Source organism: Rhinopithecus bieti, unplaced genomic scaffold, assembly GCF_001698545.2.
Source record: "Rhinopithecus bieti isolate Rb0 unplaced genomic scaffold, ASM169854v2 scaffold_19722, whole genome shotgun sequence".
NCBI lineage: Eukaryota > Metazoa > Chordata > Mammalia > Primates > Cercopithecidae > Rhinopithecus > Rhinopithecus bieti.
The window spans coordinates 743667-765477 of NW_016809905.1; the positions used below are offsets into that span (position 1 = coordinate 743667).

General features: G+C 39.5%; 1 protein-coding gene across 1 annotated transcript; it reads left to right on the forward strand.

Annotated features, from left to right (window-relative positions):
* Positions 1–4573: 4573 nt before the first annotated feature.
* On the forward strand, positions 4574–18342 carry TCN1 (transcobalamin 1). Its single transcript, XM_017890769.1, has 9 exons — positions 4574–4757; positions 7060–7242; positions 8443–8583; positions 9470–9625; positions 11886–12076; positions 15122–15311; positions 16338–16521; positions 17829–17947; positions 18114–18342. The coding sequence occupies exons 1-9, from the start codon at positions 4679–4681 to the stop codon at positions 18173–18175; spliced, it is 1305 nt and encodes a 434-aa protein (XP_017746258.1). The 5' UTR covers positions 4574–4678; the 3' UTR covers positions 18176–18342.
* The last annotated feature ends 3469 nt before the right edge of the window (positions 18343–21811 follow it).

Below are 21811 nucleotides of genomic sequence, written 5' to 3' on the forward strand. Positions count from 1 at the left end.
GGCTGCAGCAGCTGACCAGCACCGATTGTCCGGCACTCCCTAGTGAGATGACCCCAGTACCTCAGTTGAAAATGCAGAAATCACCGGTCTTCTGTGTCGCTCGTGCTGGGAGTTGGAGACTGGAGCTGTTCCTATTCGGCCATCTTGCTCCGCCCCCCCCGCCATTACTTTTCATTTGCAGTTACTTTTAATGGCAAAAATCATGATTAGTTTTTCACCACCCTAATAACTTATCTTGGGAGAGATCTACTGATTTCCTTGGGAACTCTCTTAGGGCCTTGTCTTGCTTTGCTAATAAGCCTGAAAGGAGCTGAGTTTTACTAAACATCCTTGTGCTTAGGTCACTCATCAAAGTTCACCTTCAGTAAGTCAAACAAATAATCAGAATTATGTAACTCTTACTTAGCATGGAGAGAGGTGAAACAAAAGGTGTTGATTATTTCAAAGTGGATCTGTTTGATGAGATAAAGGAATTCTGGGTAAATGTCGACAACATACTTAATGCTTGGGCCACTTTGACTTCAACCCCAGATGTTTACATCCCCACGGCACTCTTGATTTCCATGGACGGCCTCTCTATCATTTACTTTTTTCCTAGTTTGCTCCTGTAAAAACTTCTAATATTTATCCAATGTGATTATCTACTGATATGTGTTATTAATTTATCATTTGGCTTAAGGATCTGAGGTTCCTTTCAGCAAACATTTGATAACCTCTTACATCATAGGCATTTAGCATGGTACAGTGAAGGACACAATAGTGAACGAGAAAGACGTATCCCCTCCTTTGATGAATTCACAGTCAGGCAGAGAGACAAACATTAAATACACACAGTTAAGAAATAATGCTGCAAAAATTAATTGCTATTCTCATAAGTGCCCCAAACGAAAGTACAGAGTGTCAAGAGAGTGGCTAACAAATGGCTAGAAAGTACTGGTTCTCAGAGATCACATTTCAAGTCTGGAGTTTTATTTGAAATGCAGGAGGTCAGGAGTTCGAGACCAGCCTGGTCAACATGGCGAAACCCCGTCTCTACTAAAAATACAAAATTAGCCGGATGTGGTGGCGGGCACCTGTGATCCCAGCTACTCAGAAAGCTGAGGCAGGAGAATCACTTGAACCCGGGAGGTCGAGGTCACAGTAAGCCAAGATCTCGCCATTGTACTCAAGCCTGGGCAACAAGAGTGAAACCCCATCTCAAAAAAAAAAAAAAAAAAAAAAAAAATGAAGTTCTGATACATGCTACAACATAAATGAAACTTGAAAACATTATGCTGAATGAAAAACTAGTTATATAAAAGACCATATATTGTATGATTCTATTTATATGAATGTCCAGAAAAGGCAAAGTATAGAGACAGAAAGTAGATAAGTGGTTTCCTAAGACTGGGAGGACTGGTTAGTCACTGATGATGGGTGTGAGGTTTCTTTTGAGGTGATAAAAATGCTTTATCATTGATTATGGGGTGATAGTTTGCACATATTTGTGAATACACTAAAAACCATTAAACTATATACTTCAGTTCAGTGAGATGCCAGAAATTTGTGTCCAAAGGCTAAGAGAGATAAGAATTTAAAAGGAGATTTACTATGTACAATATTAAATTGCCTCTAGAACCATCATTAGGATTGGATCCCATTATGCCCCAAGGAGACAAGTACAAAATCTGTTCCAACTCACCTGGCCTCTTTCTTTCCTGAAAGGCCCAAAGAACACTACCTTAACTAGACATTAACATATGAATTAGTAAAGGGAATTTGTTGGGATTGACAGTGAAAGATTAGCCATTGAAATTATCTCAGTCACTATAATGCGATTCCAGATGAGCCAAAATTAGATAGCAGTACCTAATCATCAAAGACAAGTTGTAGAAATTACCATAGCTGGCTACAGAATCAGAGTGACAATAAAAGTGTTTTGATCCACAGTGATTTATGACATCATCTAACAAAACATGAGGTAACTGGGAGTGAAATAGATGGTCAGCTGATTAAAATACTGCTTGAACTATGTAACTGGAAAAAATTCTAAGTCTAGTGTGTTATTTTTCTACTGCCACATAACTACCCCAAGACTTAGTGGCTTAAAACAATCATTTTCTCACAAATCTATGTGTAGAAACTTAGGCTAGATTTAGCTAGGCACTTCTACTGGTCTTGGCCAGTGTTATTCACATGACTTTAGTCATCTGGTAGCTCACCTAAAGCTAAAGGCACTTCATTCAATGTCAGGCAGTTGGCAGCCTACAGCTAGCATGTTTCAGTTCTCCTCTATATGACCTTTCTAGAAGGTCACAGCTATAACAACTAGAACATGAGCTCAGGTTTATACACATTGTGGGTCATAGAATTCAAAACACAAAACCCAATGCAGAAGGAATTTTTAAATTTCCACCTATTTCATATTTGTTAACTACCTCTCGACCCAAGACAGTCACATGACCAGGCCTTAATTTAAATCTAAATGTAGAAAGATGTTCTATATAAAAATGTAAATTTTAGAAACATTAACACATGAATGTCATTTCAAGCCTTGGAATTTAAATGAGATCAACATAGGAGAATGAAGAGTTTTAGAAACTGAACCCTAGGAGATTGCAACATTTGGAAGTCAAATATATTAGGAGAAAGTAGCAAGAAAAGACAAAAAAGGAAGAGTCAGAAAGGTAGAAAAACTCCAGAAAAGGATGGTGTTCCAGCCAAATGAAGTAAGAAAAAGAGAGTAATCAACTATCAGTTCAAGTAAAATGAGAATTTAGAATCACTGTTGGAAGCAGCAAAGTAGAAGTGACTTGTTAAAAACCAGTTTTAGAAAAATCTGTAATAGATACACAAACATTAAGAGAAAGGAATTGAAGCATACAACTACAAAGTCATCAAATGACAAAGAAAGCAATAGAAGAAAAAAGGAAAAAAAGAACTATCAAAACAGTCAGAAAACAATTAACAAAATGGCAATGGTAAGTCCTTACTTATCAAAATTACTTGAAACTTAAACGGATTAAATTCTCCAATCAAAAGACAGAGTGGCTGCATGAATAAAAGACAAAATTCTTGGCCAGGCATAGTGCCTCACGCTTGTAATCCCTACACTTTGGGAGGCTGAGGTGACCAGATCACTTGAGGTCAGGAGTCCGAGATCAGCCTGGACAACAGGGTGAAACCCCATCTCTATTAAAAATACAAAAATTAGCCAGACATGGTGGTGCTCACCTGTAGTCCCAGCTATTCCAGAGACTGAGGCAGAAGAACCCAGGAGGCAGAAGAACCCAGGAGGCAGAAGCTGCAGTGAACCAAGACCACACCATTGCACTCCAGCCTGGGCCACAAAGCAAGACTCGGTCTCACAAACAAACAAACAACAAACAAAAAAACAAGATTCTACCTGCAAGAGACTCATAGTAGCATAGTAGCTATAAGGACACACAAAGACTACAAATGAATGAATGAGAAAAGATACTCCATACAAATGGTAACCAAAGGAGAGCGAGGGTGGCTACACTTATATCAGACAAAAGAGACATTTCCAAAAATTGTTACAAAAGACAAAGAAAATCATTATATAATGATAAAGGAGCCAATTCATCAAAAAGATATAAAATTATCAATATTTATGTACCCAACATTATGTACCCAACATAATATTTGCATAAAGCAAATATTAACAGAACTAATGTGAAAAATAAACAGCAGAACAGTAACAGTCGGTGACTTTAATACCCCACACTCAACAATGGATAGATAATCCAGACAGAAAACCAATAAGGAACTACCATATTTGAACAATACTTAGACCAAAGGGACCTAATAGACATATACAGAACATTCCATCCAACAGCAGGGGAGTACACATTCTTCTCAAGCACATATAAAACATTCTCCAGGATAGATCACATTAAGTCACAAAATAAGTGTTAACAAATTTAAGAATATTGAAATTATATCAAGTATCTTTTCTGACCCAATGGTATGAAACTGGAAATCAATAATGCAAGAAAAATTGGAAAATTTACAAATACATGGAAATTAAATAATATACTCCTGAACGATCAATGAGCCAAAGAGGAAATTAATGAGGAAGTAAAAAAGTATCTTGAGACAAATGAAAAGGTAAACTCAGTATCTGAAAACATATAGGATGCAGCAAAAGCAGTACTGAGAGCATTTCATTGTAGCTTTGATTTCCATTTCTCTGATGACCAGTGATGTTAAGCACCTTTTCAAACACCTTTTCATATGCTTGCTTCCCATTTAGATGCCTTCTTTTACTTCCATTTTTATATGTTGTATGTGTTTGCATGATAAAATCTACTTTATCAGGAAACATAAAACATAAAGTGAAATGAAAAAAAAAAGGAAACATTACAGGAAACAGTCATTCACCTAATATATGTTCACTGGGCGGAAGGCAAATAATAGATGTGAACCCTGAAGGTTTAGGACAGGAAACGAAGGAAAGTTATTTCCTCATTCTCCCTAACCACATCCTTCAAGTCTTCTTCCTTATCTATTACATCATATGGACAAATACACTTGACCACACCTCCTGACATTGCTCAATATTTGCTTGAGTGAAAAGAGGCTGAGGCAACCTGAAGGAGGAGCTCTCATTACCTTCTGTCCATCACTTAATAAATAGCCAGTCAATTCCTCAACATTCTGGTACACTGTTGGAGAGATGAAACAGTCACACCAGCTACCCCTAATGGGGCTCTTACTGTTTTCTCTTATTCCAAGTCAACTATGTGAGATCTGTGGTGAGTACAGTTTGAGCTAAAATTACTCTGGAGTGATAGCCTACTGAATACTGTTGGCAAGAGACTCTATGTAGAGTTACCTGAGAAAAGATCCCATTCCAGTTTCATATGTGGTTGGACTCCATGAATGATGAAAAGGGTGGCAGGAGATGGTGAGGAAAGTCTCACAATGCATGTTGTTGTAAGAGGAATTATAGATTGTGTGTTCATTTGCCTAACTGCTCTTTCTATGCTCAGATCCTCTGTAGCACAGCATCCTACCAAGTAACTCGCTATTCATGTGAATTTCCAATGACAAAAAATTTATGCTCCCAGAAACTTTTCTAGATCATGGAAAGTTATCTTTTGGTTTTGATATGCAATTTTTTTTCCCTGAAATTCGACGCATGATTTTGGGTTAACCCCTTGTAACTACACAGAAAAAAAAAAAAATCTCTTTCAAATAGTGATGACTGCTATCTTGTCATGAGTTAGTTTAGATATTCCAAGTTGCATGTCCACCTCCCTTCAACTCTTTCCGAGGACACATGGGATAAAGTTCCATCATCTCTTTCATGGGTGTTAGCCCCAGAGATTGTGTGGTTCTGTAAAAGAACATTAAAGTAAGAGAAAGGAAAACTAAATTCAGGTTCAGTTTGATTCCTTAGTCATTGAATGACCCAACGTTTCTGAATTTCTTTAGCTTCATTCATAAAAAAAGGATAATGAGGGGAGACGCTTGAAGCAAATTATCTCCTGAGGTCTGGTGCAGTTCTCAGGTGCATGACTTCTCTTTTCTGAGACTTTACTCTGAAATTAAGCTTCAAGCCAGTCTAAAGATGACTAGGTGGTACTATCTGTGCTCTCTAACCAGTAAGAAGAGAACACCACAGAAGACAGGCTTGTATACATACAGGCTAAAGCATAGACTCTTCCGACTCTAATTTTTCTTCTTGGCCTGACATTTCCCCTGTTGGATCCTAAGAATAGGGGATGGCTATGTAGGTTTTGGCTTTCTATTCATTTTAAACAATAATAATAATTAAATTGATCTTTGAGAGTCAAGGAAGCTCATTTGAGTTGTTGACCAGGAACTGAAAAGTCTGTTTCAGGGCGAGAAAATCTGCTGAGCTGGATGCTTCCACAAAATCTCAGAGAATTGACTCACAATTGTTCCATTGTGTCTGCAACAAACCATGGCCTTTCTACAATCACTCTATTCAGATCTTCTTGACTCTTTCTTTTAAAGCAAAGAAAACTGGGCAAGGGAAATTACATTTCCTTGATTCTCAAGTATAATGATAAAAGCTCCAGTTATGCTGGAAAAAATAGTATGTGCAGCATTTTACAGTTTATTCGGTGGTTTCTTGTCTAATATCTATAAAGTAAGTGTTAATAGCCACAATTTTTAAATGAGAAAACTAAGGGTAACACGAGTTCCATAACTTATTATCCACAGTCATAAGTTAAGGAGCACAGAATGTGGCCAAAATCTGAATCTAAAACTCAAAGTTTTTTTTTTCACTCTCCCACTAATCTATTAGATAATCCGGAGGTGTGTAGGATTTGGGGCTACTCCTCAAGAAGTATGGAAAAATATATTGAGAAAGTGTCCTGTGTTTTAAATAGTAACTCTTTTTATTCTCCTCTATTTCCTTGGGAGCTCTGGATTCTCCCACTTCCACAGTATAATGTGACTTCCCTGCATCTCTGGAATTGGGGCATGTTGTAGGCTAAAACTGGAAAATTTTTCACAGGCTGCATAATGCTGAATAATGACTTCAATGCCCAGCCAGCTGGGCAATCAGACAATAAAGTTTTGGGGTCAATCATCAGTATAACGTACAATTTTTACCTGTATTTTCTCAGCATTAACCCAACTGATTTAGAAGATAGAGAAGGAAAGAACTGAATCCAGGAAGTAGAAAGTCCTGCTTACTGGGAGTCAGAAGACATGTAGTCTAGTTTCAGCTCAGCCTCCAATTATGGAAGTTTCTTTAAGGAGACTCTCTCTAAGTTTCATATACAAAATTAGGGAATGATGCTAAATTTCCCAGGCAGGAGTCTGCGAGTACACAATGATAACTCTGCACCAGTTGTTAAAATATGAAAACATTTTCATGCTGGTTGTTAAAGGAGTAATGTCTGGCATGGGGGTAGGTTCAAGACCCACCTTTGTTTTATTCCACCAACACAGTCAGCAGCCACTGGATTGGTCTAGGTCTGTGCCATACCTGTTACTAAATATTTTTATATAACCCCTGCTCCAAGTCTTACTATATTCTGAGTGTGTGTTTCTTATTTCCTTCCTTCTCTGCCACAGAGGTAAGTGAAGAAAACTACATCCGCCTAAAACCTTTGTTGAATACAATGAACCAGTCAAAGTATACCAGGGGAACCAGCTCCTCTGTCAATGTCCTGTTGTCCCTCCAACTTGTTGGAATCCAGAACCAAAACCTGAAGCAAAAGCTGATCCAACAAATCGAATACATTGTGAAAAGAAGACGTAAGTTTCTGTATTCTCTGGAAGATTTAGAAAAAGTCTACCTATTTAAAGATTATCTGCAACTAATCCTAAAAATTATGCATCCGAAATATCCCTGCTATATCCATTCTAATGGGACCAAACTTGAGGTAACAGAAACATAAACATGCCCAAAATACAATCCCACACCACTCACCCTAGAGCTAGGTCTTGCTTCTTTTGGTCTTAAACATCATTTTTCTCCATGAAGCCACAAACAAAAGCTATGGATTCTTATCCATTAATGCTGTTATATAAGCTAGTTTAGTTCACAACCACATGAGATACAGATCATAACTAAGAAAGCTGGTGTTGGAGAGGCAACCATGGAACAATCCAGATTTGGACTAGATGTGGGTTGGCCTTGAACCAGTCATGTTAATACTGAGCCTCAGTTTTCTAATTAGCGTAAGGAGAAATGAAGCCACTCTTACCTACCTCATAATATCATTATAAGAATTATGAGAAGCCTGAGAGTTTCGATACTCTATAAGGCAGAACATAAAAAATCAAGTATTACTATCCTAGCAAGCTGGTACCACAAAGAGAAAAAAAAAAAAAAAAAAACAAGATCTTGTTGTTTATCTATTTTTCCTCTTTTTTCACTTTCATAAGGATTGCATAATTCCAAAACAATTCTGTGATTTTATGGAAAAGACCAAGATTTAGTTTGCATTTATATAACACTGCTCTAAAAGGCTCTGCTTTGAGGATAAAGAAGAGAGGAATCAAATATTCATACAGGAATGTATCACATAATGGTGAACATAAATGATGGTGATCCCACAAGATTTTAATACTCTATTTTTATTGTACCTTTTCCGTGCTTAGATATGTTTAGATACACAAATACTATTGGGCTACAGTTGCCTATAGTATTCAGGACAGTAACACGCTGTACTGGTTTTTAGCCTGAGAGCAACAAGCTGTACCCTATAGCCTAGGTGTGTAGTCAACTATACCATCGAGGTTTGTGTAGGTACACTCTATATGATGCTTGCACAATGACAAAATCGCTTAACAATCAGTTTCTCAGAATTTATCCCTATCATTAAGTAACACAAGACCGTATAGAGCGCAACAGAAGAAAGAAGTGATAGGCAATATAAGTCTCAAGGAAATCAGGAGGCCCAAAAAATCACAAGCACGTACCTTGTTAAGCTTGAATACTTTTCTTTTCAGTGTCACAGGTAAGCTCAGGAGAGCTTGCCTTGATTATACTGGCTTTGGGAGCATGTCGTAACCCTGACAAAAACTTAATATATGATTACCACCTGATTGACAAGCTAGAAAATAAATTCCAAGCAGAAATTGAAAATATGGGTAAGAATCAAATATTTAGAGACCCTAGACAACATTGTCTTCTCCTCTGCTGATTCAGAACTATATGAAGTTTCCCTCCACTCTTTCCTTCTCCTCTTCATTCTGTTCATCTCACGATGTCTTTGCAGGACACTTCCCTTTTTCCCTTTCAGTATGCATATTGAATTTTCTCTTTAAATATGTTCAGCTGAGCATTGACCCTATGTCAAGTACTACTTTACATATGATGGCAGATACACACACACACACACACACACACACAGACACCATTCGCTAATCCTCCAGGAGCTTGGCTTTAAGTCAAATGATGAATTACACCAGAAATAGCTGAACAACACAGGACATAGTGTCATAAATACCAAAATACACAATGCTAGTATATGAGCTAAAGGCGGCCAGAGTACATTCTCACTGGGAAAAATCAACTGGTCATGGTGGCCACTAGTGAGGTGCACTGTTTTTATTTCAATTCCTACCCAACATTTATTTTAGTTTTCATTAAGTCCATCTTCCTTTGAGATGGCCTCCAACCTAGGTTTCTACTTACACTTTCAACACCTTACTATGGAAAACGCAAGAGGCTTGGAGGTAGAAAACCTGTATTCTGGCCCTAGCTCTGTAACCACCTGAATATCTAGATAGCATCTTAATCTCTTTAAGGCTATGTCCCCTCAGTAATAAAATGAAAGAAATTGAGTGGAATTGAGTGGCCCTTAAAAGCCTTTACATTTCTCAGGTTTTCTGATTCTATGAGTGACCTCCCCCTTCTATTACCCACCTTTCCTTAAATGTAAAGAAATTGAAATAGAGTAAGTAGGAATAGATGGAAAATGCATACTCCATTACCACTTCCATGATTAAGGGAGGTATTTCTTCTCTTTTCTAGAAGCACACAATGGCAATCCCCTGACTAACTACTACCAGCTCAGCCTGGACGTTTTGGCCTTGTGTCTGTTCAATGGGAACTACTCAACCACCAAAGTCGTCAACTACTTCACTCCTGAAAATAAAAACTATTATTTTGGTAGCCAGTTCTCGGTAGGTGAGTTTACTAAGCCCAGTTCCCTTGGTACAGAGGACATGGTCACCAGTAGGTCTTGCCCTTTGAGTTCTTCTACCAGTAAGTACTTGAATTTTATTTTCTACCCTCTTTGCTCCAGTCCTCTCAAAAGGGAATTTTCTTTTTGAGAAGAATGGATGATGGATGGCATTTAAGCCTCTTTCTAGATGTGTGGTGTACTAGAAATACCCGGTTCCTGCTCCAGCTCTTCTTTGAGTTATATAAACAACAAATGTTAACTCTTGATCTTAATTTTTCCATCTGGAAAATGAGGATAAAGCATGAGTATATTCACAAGAAATATTTCAGAAAGGGTAAGCTTTAGAAAAGGGAAATGCAATGGAATTTGTTTATCTTAACACTGTCTCTTTCTCTAGTTTATTGGGACAATTTGGATACCTCAATAGTCTTGAGCAATACCACCTCTCCAGTGACAAAGTCCAATATTACAATCAATAGATTATATATTCACCTTGGGAAATGAACCAGAAATTTCCCACTGTGTCAGCCTTAACATCCAAAAAGAAGTCTTTAGACAGTTAGTATAGGTGCTTAGCCTCTATGGATCCAGATATACAAGTTCATCTTTCTCCAAATTCAAAGTTCAACTTTAAGTTCAAAGCAAATCACCATTTTAGTATTTCTGGATAGTAAGGAGAATGTGAGATTTCTCAGACTTCTTTTCCCATGAGAGAGGAAAGGTCCCATGCTAAAGAACACAGGAGAGACCAAGTATCAAGCCAGAAAACGAGTCCTTATCTTTCCTTCTTCCAATCTCTGGCCTCATCCTCTTTTATAAAGAGGTTTGCTGGGCAACAACTCTGTTAAGTACTATTTTCTAATCAGTATAATGAAACCCTTGAGAGGCTTACAAAGATGTCGTTTATTTGATGCATTGTCCTAGGTTTTCTCAATCCCTCAGCCAACATGGCTAAAAGATCAGAGAAAGACAGAAAAGATGGGAGCAACCAAGATATAAAAGTGAAATACTGTTCATGTGTATGCAGCTACAAATCCATAGGTGTTTTATGACCAAGATATGTGTAATGAGAAAAACCCAGAACTGTATTTAAAAAAAAAAAAAAAAAAGGCAGGGCATGGTGGCTCACACCTTTTATCCCAGCAGTTTGGGAGGCCGAGGCAGGCGGATCACCTGAGGTCAGGAGTTCAAGACAAGCCTCACCAACATGGTGAAACACCATCTCTACTAAAACTACAAAATTAGCTGGGTGTGGTGGCTCACTCCTGTAATCCCAGCTACTCAGGAGGCTGAGGCAGGAGAATCACTTGAGCCCAGGAGGCAGAGTTAGCAGTGAGATCGGACCACCGCACTCCAGCCTGGGTGGCAAAAACGAGACTCCATCCCAAAAAAAAAAACCACTCCGGACAGCAGCAAGAGAGCTTTAGAGATCTGTGCTACATCCCATCCCTAAACTGTTTTTAAGCTAATTTCCTGGCTGTTTACCTGCTATGTGTATGTGATGGGTCTCTTTTCCTTGGCAAGTTCTTAGATACTTTCCAGCATGTTTGGATTCTTAGACATGCCTGTTCCTCAGCTGGGCTCCACGGCCTGGACTTCAAAGTTCAGGCAGCAGACATATCTTTTCTGGGCACTTCCCTGTTTCTCTTTCGGTATGCATCTTGAATTTTCTTTTTAAATATGTTCAGCTGAGCATTGACCCTATGTCAAGTACTACTTTACATATGATGGCAGACACACACACACACACACACACACACACACACACACACACAAGACACCATTCTCTAATCCTCCAGGAGCTTGGCTTTAAGTCAAATGATGAATTACACCAGAAATAGCTGAACAACACAGGACATAGTGTCATAAGTACCAAAATATACAGTGCTAGTATATGAGCTAAAGGTGGCAGAGTACATTATCACTGGGAAAAATAAACTGGTCATCGTGGCCACTAGCGAGGTGCATCTCCCTTAAGTAACCTGGTGGGAGGCCCATCGCACTACAGTATGAGGCATGAACTACATGGTACATGGTGACTGAACTTTGGGAAGAAATCTTTAAATATTTGACTGGTTAGTGCTGGAGAGACGATTGCTGTATCTTGAAATCTTTATTCACCAATTAGCATGACCAACCACACCAGTTTTTCTAGATCTGTTTTTCTTTTAGCACTGAAACTCTCACATCCCAGGAAACCTCTCAGTCCAGGACAAACTGAGATGGTTGGTCCCCTATTGACAATGTTTTGTTTCCTGACAGATACTGGTGCAATGGCTGTCCTGGCTCTGACCTGTGTGAAGAGGAGTCTAATAAATGGGCAGGTCAAAACAGATGAAAGCAATTTAAAGAACATCAGTATTTATATAAAGTCACTGGTAGAGAAGATTCTGTCTGAGAAAAAAGAAAATGGTCTCATTGGAAACACATTTAGCACAGGAGAAGCCATGCAGGTAAGTCAGAGGGTGAAACAGGAGGCAGAGAAGGGAGTCTTCTCTGTGAAGAAAGCAAGTATCTTTTTTTTTTTTTTTTTTTTTTTTTTTTTGAGATGGAGTTTTGCCCTTGTTTGCCCAGGCTTGGAGTGCAATGGTGCAATCTTCGGCTCACTGCACTCTGCTCCCAAATTCAAGCGATTCTCCTGCCTCAGCCTCCTGAATAGCTGGGATAACAGGCACCCTCCACCACGCCCAGCTAATTTTTTTCTATTTTTAGTAGAGACAGGGTTTCACCATGTTGGCCAGGCTGGTCTCAAACTCCTGACCTCAGGTGATCCACCCGTCTTGGCCTCCCAAAGTGCTGGGATTACAGGTGTGAGCCACCGCGCCCAGCCAGTATATTTTTCCTTTCTTATTGGCCTCCTAAGACCTTATTATCCATTCTGCGGTTCCTATACTAACTTTGCTTTTGCTCATATGATTCCCGTCCCCTGCCTGACATGTACTCTTCTCATCTTCAGCTTTACTTCCCCATAACCAATGCTTCTAGGAAGCTTTTCCTAACTGCAATCTGTCTAAGAAACTCTAGAGTCTACTACAGTCTACTTTGCTGTTCTATCACACATGGTTGTACACTTTCACACACACAGTAGTCCCCCCCCTTACCCACAGTTTCACTTTCCACAGTTTCAGTTACCCAGGGTCAACCGAGGCCTGAAAATATTAAATGGAAAATTTCAGAAATAAACAATGCACAAGTTTTAAATTGTGCATAATTCTGAGTAGTGTGATAAAATCTTGCACCTTCCTGCTCTGTTCTACCCAGAAAGTGACTCATCCCTTTGTCTATGCACGTTAATCACTTAGTAGCCAGTTATCAGTCAACTGTCCCAACATTGAAGTGCGTGTGTTCAAGTAACCCTTATTTACTTAATAATGGCCCCAAAGCACAAGAGCAATGGTGCTGTAGTATATTATTATAATTGTTCTATTTGATTATTGTTGTTGTAAATCTCTTACGATGCCTAATTTATAAATTGAAATTTATTATTAGTGTGGATGTATAGGAAAAAAACGTAGTATATTTAAGGCTCAGTGCTATCCATGGTTTCAGGAATCCACTGCAGGTCTTGGAAAGTAACCCCGCTGATAAGTGGGAACTACTGCATTACCTCCATTTCCTAAACTAGGAGCATGAGTCACAGTAACTGTGTCAGTAAACTACCTAATCTCACAAAACCAGAAAGTGGTACAGATTGGGATGGGACCCGGGCCGTTGTTCTCAAAACTCACACTCAGCACCTACACTGTCATGCATATGCTCCTTAAGATCTGAGACTTTATTCCTGCATTCATTGAGCCATTGATTTACAGACTCTAAGGGGAAGATATAAGAAGTGATCAAGGAAGGTTTACAGAAAAAAAAAAAAAAAAAACTTTACTGCATCATCAGTATGAATAGATATTTTCCAGGCTGACTCCGGGCTAGAGGACTTTCAAGGGAGAGACAAAGACAGTGAGGAAAAAGACCCAAAAGCACAAAAGAATATTAGGCATTTTAAGGTCAAGGTGTTCAGCATGACCAGCACAGAGTCCGAAAGAAACGTAACAGGAGGCTGGAGGTGTAAGCACGGGTCCAATCATAAGGTTATCTGTATTGTTGTTACTATTTACGTTGTTGATTGCCTTACTAAGTTTGAACTGAATATAAACTGCTTTCCCATTTTGGCTGCACATTCGAATCAGCTGAAGGAGCTCTTAGGCAACACTAATACCCATGCCCACACCAGCCGGGTAGTACAGAAATTCAGAGGTGGAGCCTGGGCCTTGTTCTGGTTTAAAAGCCCTACAGGTGATACAAATTCATGGTAGGATCAAGAGCTACTTGCCTACAAGATATTGCTGGGTATTTTTAAATATTAATAACATCTAATTTGTTGCTATGTATGTTAATAACATTTATTGATGTGTCTTAAGAGGAAATGTACTATGACTGGTTTTGTTTTTTCTTAATATCCCACAAATTCTTGTGGACCACTTGGTTAGCTTAAGAACCTCCAAGAAAAGATGAAAACAGGAACAGTCCATCCCTGGGAAACTACAGAGCAGCATGTTCAAGTCCGATCCACTTTAATTCCTGTCTTGCTCACCCCAATGTCCTCCTAACTTTTACTACCTCACAATTCTGCCCCTTCACAATTCTGCCCCTTCAATCGAGCTTACATTCTGCTGCCAGGAGAGTTTCTGTTTAATGAACTATTAGACTCCCCATTGTTAATCAAATAATGTCAGATACCTCCTCATTGTTGTCAATCAAATGAGGTCAGACATCTCACCATAAAATTCAAGCGTCTACTAGTCTAGCCCAACTTCCTTCTCCAGCCTGTTCTTCCACAGTTGCTTCCAATGTTCCCCATACACCAGTTCTCCTAAACCAGGAGGAATCCCCTGAGGAACTTTGCTAAAATGCAGATACTCTCATCACTGCTAGGTCATGTCCCGGCTATTCCTACCTAACACCTTTGTTCATATTGTTCTCTTGAGTGCAGAGCTCCTCACCTCATCTCAGAAGCCAAAATTCTATCCTATTCTCCAAGGCCTAACTCAAATACCACCTTCTCCAGGAAGCTTTTTTTTAGCTTCATTAAATGTTCCTGAGCTCCTCTCCTCTTTAGAAAGACGCATCCTACTAGATGCATCCCTTAGGGCATTCCTCTGGCATCTCCTTTTACAATAGTTTGTTAATATTTATTGAGTGTCTCCTATGTGACAGGTATTTCCCAGCATTGGGATATAGAAATGAATGTGGCAAAGTCTGCTTTCATTGGAACTATTATAGCTTGGGTTATTAAGCAGTTCCAACCTCCCTGCCCAAACAGGTTTGTAAGCTTCTGGATAACAAGAAAGATACCTGAGTTATCTGAGGTGTTCCTAGGTAGTCAATGTTCAATTAATACTGAATTAGTTATATATAGGCTTCCCCTTACTTGAAGGGTCTCATATTCTCTGTCTCTCTTTATCTCTCGTCCCCCCCTGCCCACCCCTGCCCCCCTGCCTCATTAGGCCCTCTTTGTATCATCAGACTATTATCATGAAAATGACTGGAATTGTCAACAAACTCTGAATACAGTGCTCACGGAAATTTCTCAAGGAGCATTCAGTACTCCAAATGTTGCAGCCCAGGTCTTACCTGCCCTGATGGGAAAGACCTTCTTGGATGTTAACAAAGACTCTTCTTGTGTCTCTGCTGCAGGTAAAAGCATTAAAGAGCGGACTGTTTTGCTTTTCACCATAGCACCCAAAGCATGTGAGATTCAGGTGTCCTTTGAAACCAAAAGTGACCAGATAAACCTCCAAAACAGAACAGCTGCCAGAGAGAATTCAGTTTTCATCATGTTATCAGGGATTACAGCCACCTGAGGATTTGTTCTTAACTGAGTGCTAGATGTCCTTCTTAGTTCAAACATAACAAGGCAGACTTGATTCAATAATGTTTATCTTCAAAGGCATATTTTCTGACTGTTGGATATAGAAGGATCTAAGCACCATTCTCATCCTAAATAAAGTACAGAGGATTGGTACCGTGCTCTGACTTTGCACAGTGAGTGATGCCTCAGGGAAATGAGACATCTGTGTGGAAGGGATATGCCAGTATTCGAAAATTATAGCATATGTTACTTATTCAAACAAGTGACTTTGCAACCAGGTAGAAGGAAAGGAGACATTTCCTTACATCTCTGTCCATTCCTGGTTCAGCCACGTACAGGTTTAGGAAACTTGGACAAAATGTTTAACCTCTAAGCTTCAGTTTTCTAATGTAAAAGTTGGAAACAAGGACAGTATCTAACATAGGTTTTTGTAAAGATTGAATGAGACAATCCATATAAAATGATTAGTACAGTGCCTGGCACTTCATGTGTTTTCAATAAATGTTAAGCAATAAAAAGGAGAAAAGGCAAGCATGATTGTATGCTGTACCAAGGCAAAAAAAGAAAAAAATCAGGATCCTCTGTGAGAAATAGAAGTTAGAGCCACTGAATTGCTTACACAGCTGGGAGTTGAGCCAAGTACCAACACTCACAAGCTGGTGAGTTTTGGTCTTAGTTTCTGCTTTAGTTATATGAGAAATTTGCCCCTTGACTGACGATAGTTGCTCCTTATAGTAAATCCATGTCTGCCTAAAGGCAAGGAGTCCTTGGATGGGGTTGAGGAGGTCTGCAAACTCTAATATCATTTTTAGTTTTCCGAATATTGCTCTGGGCTTTTCTGTCTCTGCCAGGTAACTTCAGCATCTCCACTCAGGAGCCTATAACTGTGACAACTCCTGGCTCACAATCATCTATCTCTGTCAATTACTCTGTGAGAATCAATGAAACATATTTCGCCAATGTCACTGTGCCAAATGGTTCTGTCTTCCTCGATGTGATGGAGAAAGCTCAGGAAATGAATGATACCATATTTGGGTAGGTCTGTACCTAACCTCAGGTTAAGGTGTTTGCTGTCATTTCTAAAGATGCAGTAAGAATACATTTGCACCTAAATACAAAGTATATTTAAGATGCTTCTGGGTCAGTAGCTTTGCTTTGCTGTCCATCTGCATCCCACAGCAGGATTTTAAAATAGGAGGTGAGATATTTCATCTTCTTTCACATCATAGGTAGTAAATTCATGTTTACTTCATAGATTAATGAATCTCACGGCTCTCTCTTATTTCAGTAAAATTCTTTCAGTAAATGCAACTTCTAAAGTCAAACATTTGAGATCTAGAACCGTGGTTCTTACTCTTTTTGAATCACTGACCCCTTTGAAAATCAGGTGAAAGTAATGAATGTTCATCCCAGAAAAAAATGAACATACACACAAAAATTGGCATTTGTTTACTTATTTATTTCACAGACGGCATTTTACTATGTTGCCCAGGCTGGTCTTGAATTCCTGGGCTCAAGAGATCTGCCCACCTCAGCCTCCCAAAGTGCTGGTATTACAGGCATGAGCCACTGCCAAATTTAGCATTTAAACTGGGGGTTTCACAGGTGTCCTGAAGCTTCCCCCTGCCCTCGCTTTCAGAAAATTCATAGATCCCTAAACTAAAGTTACTGGTCAAGGAGGTCAAGTAATGGCTTTGCCTCTGAAAAGTATGATTTATTTGGCTCCTTAACGCTAGTTGACAGTTATTTATCATATTTAACAACATAGCGTAGGATGCTATAAACAAAATCAGAATAATAATATAATATATATTATAAAGGCTACCCTCGTGGGCTTTAAGGGAGGTAGAAAAATGACTACAGAATATAAAACAGATATTGACCATGTCACTTTTTAACAAACACAATATGAAATATCAAATTATCCTTTCCTGTTCCTCTTTTCTAAGGGAAAACCCACTCACTTATGGTGCCTCTAGCACATGAGGATAACATGTTCTTCTACTGAATCAGCAGTTACTATCTTGGGGTGGAAGGTTGAAGCTGTTATCTGAGAAGTATCTACCATGGCAGGTTGGGGGGAACAGAAACCAAGAGCATCATTTCTCTAATTTAGCATGGAGTGTCTGCATTAGAATCAGCTGGAGTGTTTATAAAGCATGCAGATGCCTGACCCCCAGCTCATATCTAAAAATAAAAGTATCTCTGGATAGGGCCAGGAAATCTGCATTTTTTGTAATGTCATCAAGTGATTCTCAAGTACATTAAAGTTTGAGAAATGCCTGTTGTGGGTTTCCTTTGACAATTCTAAGTTCCAGTAACCTATTGGATGTCATCCACAGTTTCACAATGGAGGAGAGCTCATGGGGGCCCTACATCACCTCTGTTCAGGGCCTATGGGCCAGTAATAATGACAGAACCTACTGGGAACTTCTGAGTGGAGGCAAACCACTGAGCCAAGGTAAGGGAGAGACATGCCAAAAAGACCCATGCTAAAAATGCCCAAACGGAGAGGGGTGTGAGCCTTTGTGGGGATTGGGCCAAGGGGTTGGTAGAGATGACATCCATTATTTGGTGATTTAGTGGTCGAATCATTTGACCCAGTTCTCGGCCTTCCTCCTTTTCAGGAGTTGGTAGTTACGTTGTCCATGATGGAGAAAACTTGGAGGTTCGTTGGAGCAAATACTAATAAGCCCAAACTTTCTTCAGCTGCATAAAATCCATTTGCAGTGGAGTTCCATGCCGACTGTCCTTATGCCTTCTTCATTTATCCCAGGACGAATAGGAGAGTGAACCTCCCCTTCTTTCTCTACACATTCAATAAAAATTGTTAAAAGATTAACAACCATACAAAAAGAGCGTGTTCTAATTAGTTCATTCTGAAAGGACTTTAAAATTTGTTAGAGGAAAGTCCACCTAAAGAAGAACTGAAGTGAAAAGAAATGAGACCACATGTCTAATAAGTCGGGTTCTACTCAAGGTTCTCCTACTAACTATCGAAGTGGCATTGGGCAACTGGGTAAAATGGGGATAAGGTTCTAGGTCTAATGTTGCAGCACAACCAATGAGATCAAGCATAAAGTCTGTGAGAGACTGAGCTCTCTGAGGCCCAGATGCAAGAGAAGAACCCACTGGTCACACTGACTTCATACAGGTAGTGGGTAGAAAAACCATGTTGCTCAGAAGAAAGGGGGAAACGTGAGGCATATACATAAAAGGCCCGCTCATAGTTTGAGAAACAGTCTCATCCCCTGCCTCCAGCTCTCTCCCTTGGATTCCACTTGTTCTTCTTTTACGTTTGTTTTCCCTCTATTTCCCCATAAAATCACCCCAATATTCATATCATCAAAACACACATGCAAAAAAGTCACTTCCAATGTTCATTTCCACAGAATTCACTTTTTTCCTTTTTTTATTTTTCTAATCAATTTTTGTCATGCTAAGAAGTCACATCTTAAAGGAAAAAAATTGAATCATATCAAGGCAGCACGAGCTTGTACTTATACTGAGTACTGGGGCTACATGTAGTACAGTCGGAAACCGGAAGGACATTTCAGATACCAAACAGCAAAAGGTACTTTATGTAAAGTGTAAAGTAACCCATTTAAAGTAATTTCCTGCAAATAAAACCCACAATGAGACACCATGCCACACCAGCCACAATGGCTACTATTAAAAAGTCAGAAAATGCAGACTGGATTAAGAAAATGTGGCACATATACACCATGGAATACTATGCAGCCATAAAAAAGGATGAGTTCGTGTCCTTTGTAGGGACATGGATGCAGCTGGAAACCATCATTCTCAGCAAACTATTGCAAGAACAGAAAACCAAATACTGCATGTTCTCACTCATAGGTGGGAATTGAACAATGAGAACACTTGGACACAGGAAGGGGTGCATCACACACTGGGTCCTATTGTGGGGAGGGGATGGAGGGAGGGATAGCATTAGGAGATATACCTAATGTAAATGACGAGTTAATGGGTGCAGCACACCAACATGGTTCATGTATACATATGTAACAAACCTACACATTGTGCACATGTACCCTAGAACTTCAAGTATAATAAAAAATTTAAAAAAAAAATTTTTTTAAAGAAATTAGAAGAAAAAAAACAGTCAGAAAATGCTGGAGAGGTTTTGGAGAAAAAGAAACACATACACTGTTGGTAGGAGTGTAAATTAGTTCAACCACTGGGGAAAGCAGTGTGGAGACTGCTCAAAGAGCTAAAAACAGAACTACCATTCAACCCAGCAATCTCATTAATGGGTATATACCCAAAGGAATAGAAATCATTCTACATCTAAATCTAATATAAACCATGTGTGTGTGCATTACAGCACTATTCACAATAGCAAAAATACGGAATCAACCTAAATGTTCATCGATGATTGACTTTTAAAGAAAATACAGTATACACTATGGAATACTATGCAGCCATGAAAAATGAGATCATATCCTTTGCAGGAACATGGATGGAGCCAGAGGACATTATCCTTAGCAAACTAACACGGGAACAGCAAGTCAAATATTGCATATTCTCTCTTATAAGTGGGAAATAAATGATGAGAACACATGGATACATAGAGGGGAACAACACACACTGGGGTCTATGAGAGGGTGGAGGGTGGGGAGAGGGAGAGGATCGGGAAAAATAACTAATGGGTACTAGGCTTAATGCCTGGGTGACGAAATCATTTGTAAAGCAAACCCCCATGTCATGGGCTTATCTACATAACAAACCTGCACATGTACACCTGAACTGAAAGTAAAAGTGTAAAATAAAGTACTTTTTAAAAGAAGAATGCCTTCAGGTAGAATTAGTAGAATTATTACTGGTTTTTGTTTGTTTGTTTGTTTGTTTTTTGAGACAGAGTTTCGCTCTTGTTGCCCAGGCTGGAGTGCAATGGTGTGATCTCAGCTCACCACAACCTCCGCCTCCCAGGTTCAAGTGATTCTCCTGCCTCAGTCTCCTGAGCAGCTGGGAGGGTTTCTCCATGTTGGCCAGGCTGGTCTCGAACTCTTAACCTCAGGTGATCCACCCGCCTTGGCCTCCCAAAGTGCTGGGATTACAGGTGTGAACCACCACGCCCGGCCAGTTGAATTACTTTAACAATGTCTTCCTTATTACTCCTGTGTTTTCTTCATGATCATCCTAGCTTCCTCTCCTCCACCAGTGACACTGTTTCACAGTCAGAGATTGAACCCTCTTCCAACAAACTGCTTTCTGCTATTGATACTCAGTGCTCAGGTTCAACTCTGCCCTGGCCTTTATTACCTGGGTGTAACACATGACCCTCATGAATGAACAGAAATGGATTCTATTCCTTGGGTCTGTGTCTCATCTTTAAAGCTAAGTTAGAAAATATATACACTTACTGTGTACCCACAGAAATTAAAAACATAATAATAAAATAATAATAATAATAATAATAATAAAGCTAAGTTAGAGAAGCTGGGAGGCATGTTACCCTTCCAGGATCCCTGGTGCTGTTAGTGGTCAGATCTGTTTGTAGCCTATACAAGCTATGTGAAATTGAAGGATACTGGTTTAAGGTGAGAAATATGCAAAATATCAGAATTGGTATTACTGTCCATAAATAGCACGACTAGCCTTTATTTCTAACAGAGACTGCTGAGTTTCTCCCAGCCAGAAGTCTTAAAGTATAATGTAGTAATATTGCTGTCTGATATAAATGCCTTTAATCTCAGAAGCAGACATGAAATAACACTCCCTTAGGGTTCCACTAACATTAGCCCGTGAAACCTAGTTCTGAGGACAGGCAGGTGGCTCATGCCTGTAATCCCAGCACTTTGGGAGGCCAAGGCGAGCAGATCACCTGAGGTTAAAAGTTTGAGACCAGCTTGGCTAATATGGTGAAACCCCGTCTCTACTAAAAGTACAAAAATTAGCTGGGCATGGTGGCAGGCAATTGTAGTCCCAGCTACTCAGGAGGCTGAGGCAGGAGAATCACTTGAACCCGGGAGGCAGAGGTTGCAGTGAGCTGAGATCACACCATTGTACCCCAGCCTAGGCAACAGAGCCAGACTCCATCTCAGAAAAAAATAAAAATAAAAATAAGAAATCTAACTGGCCACATTTGCCTTACAAGAAGCTCCTACAGCTTGAGAGTATTACAAAACCTGAACTGAGTCTGAAGACAGAAACTTCCTTTTGCTGCCACAGCAAAGAATAATCACCACATATAAACCTTACTCGTGTCCAAGGAGAGTCTAGGTGCTTTGATACCAAAATATTAGGCACAGGAGAAACAAGGAAATAAATGAACACATCCCAGTCAATAGGTAACCAAGGACTG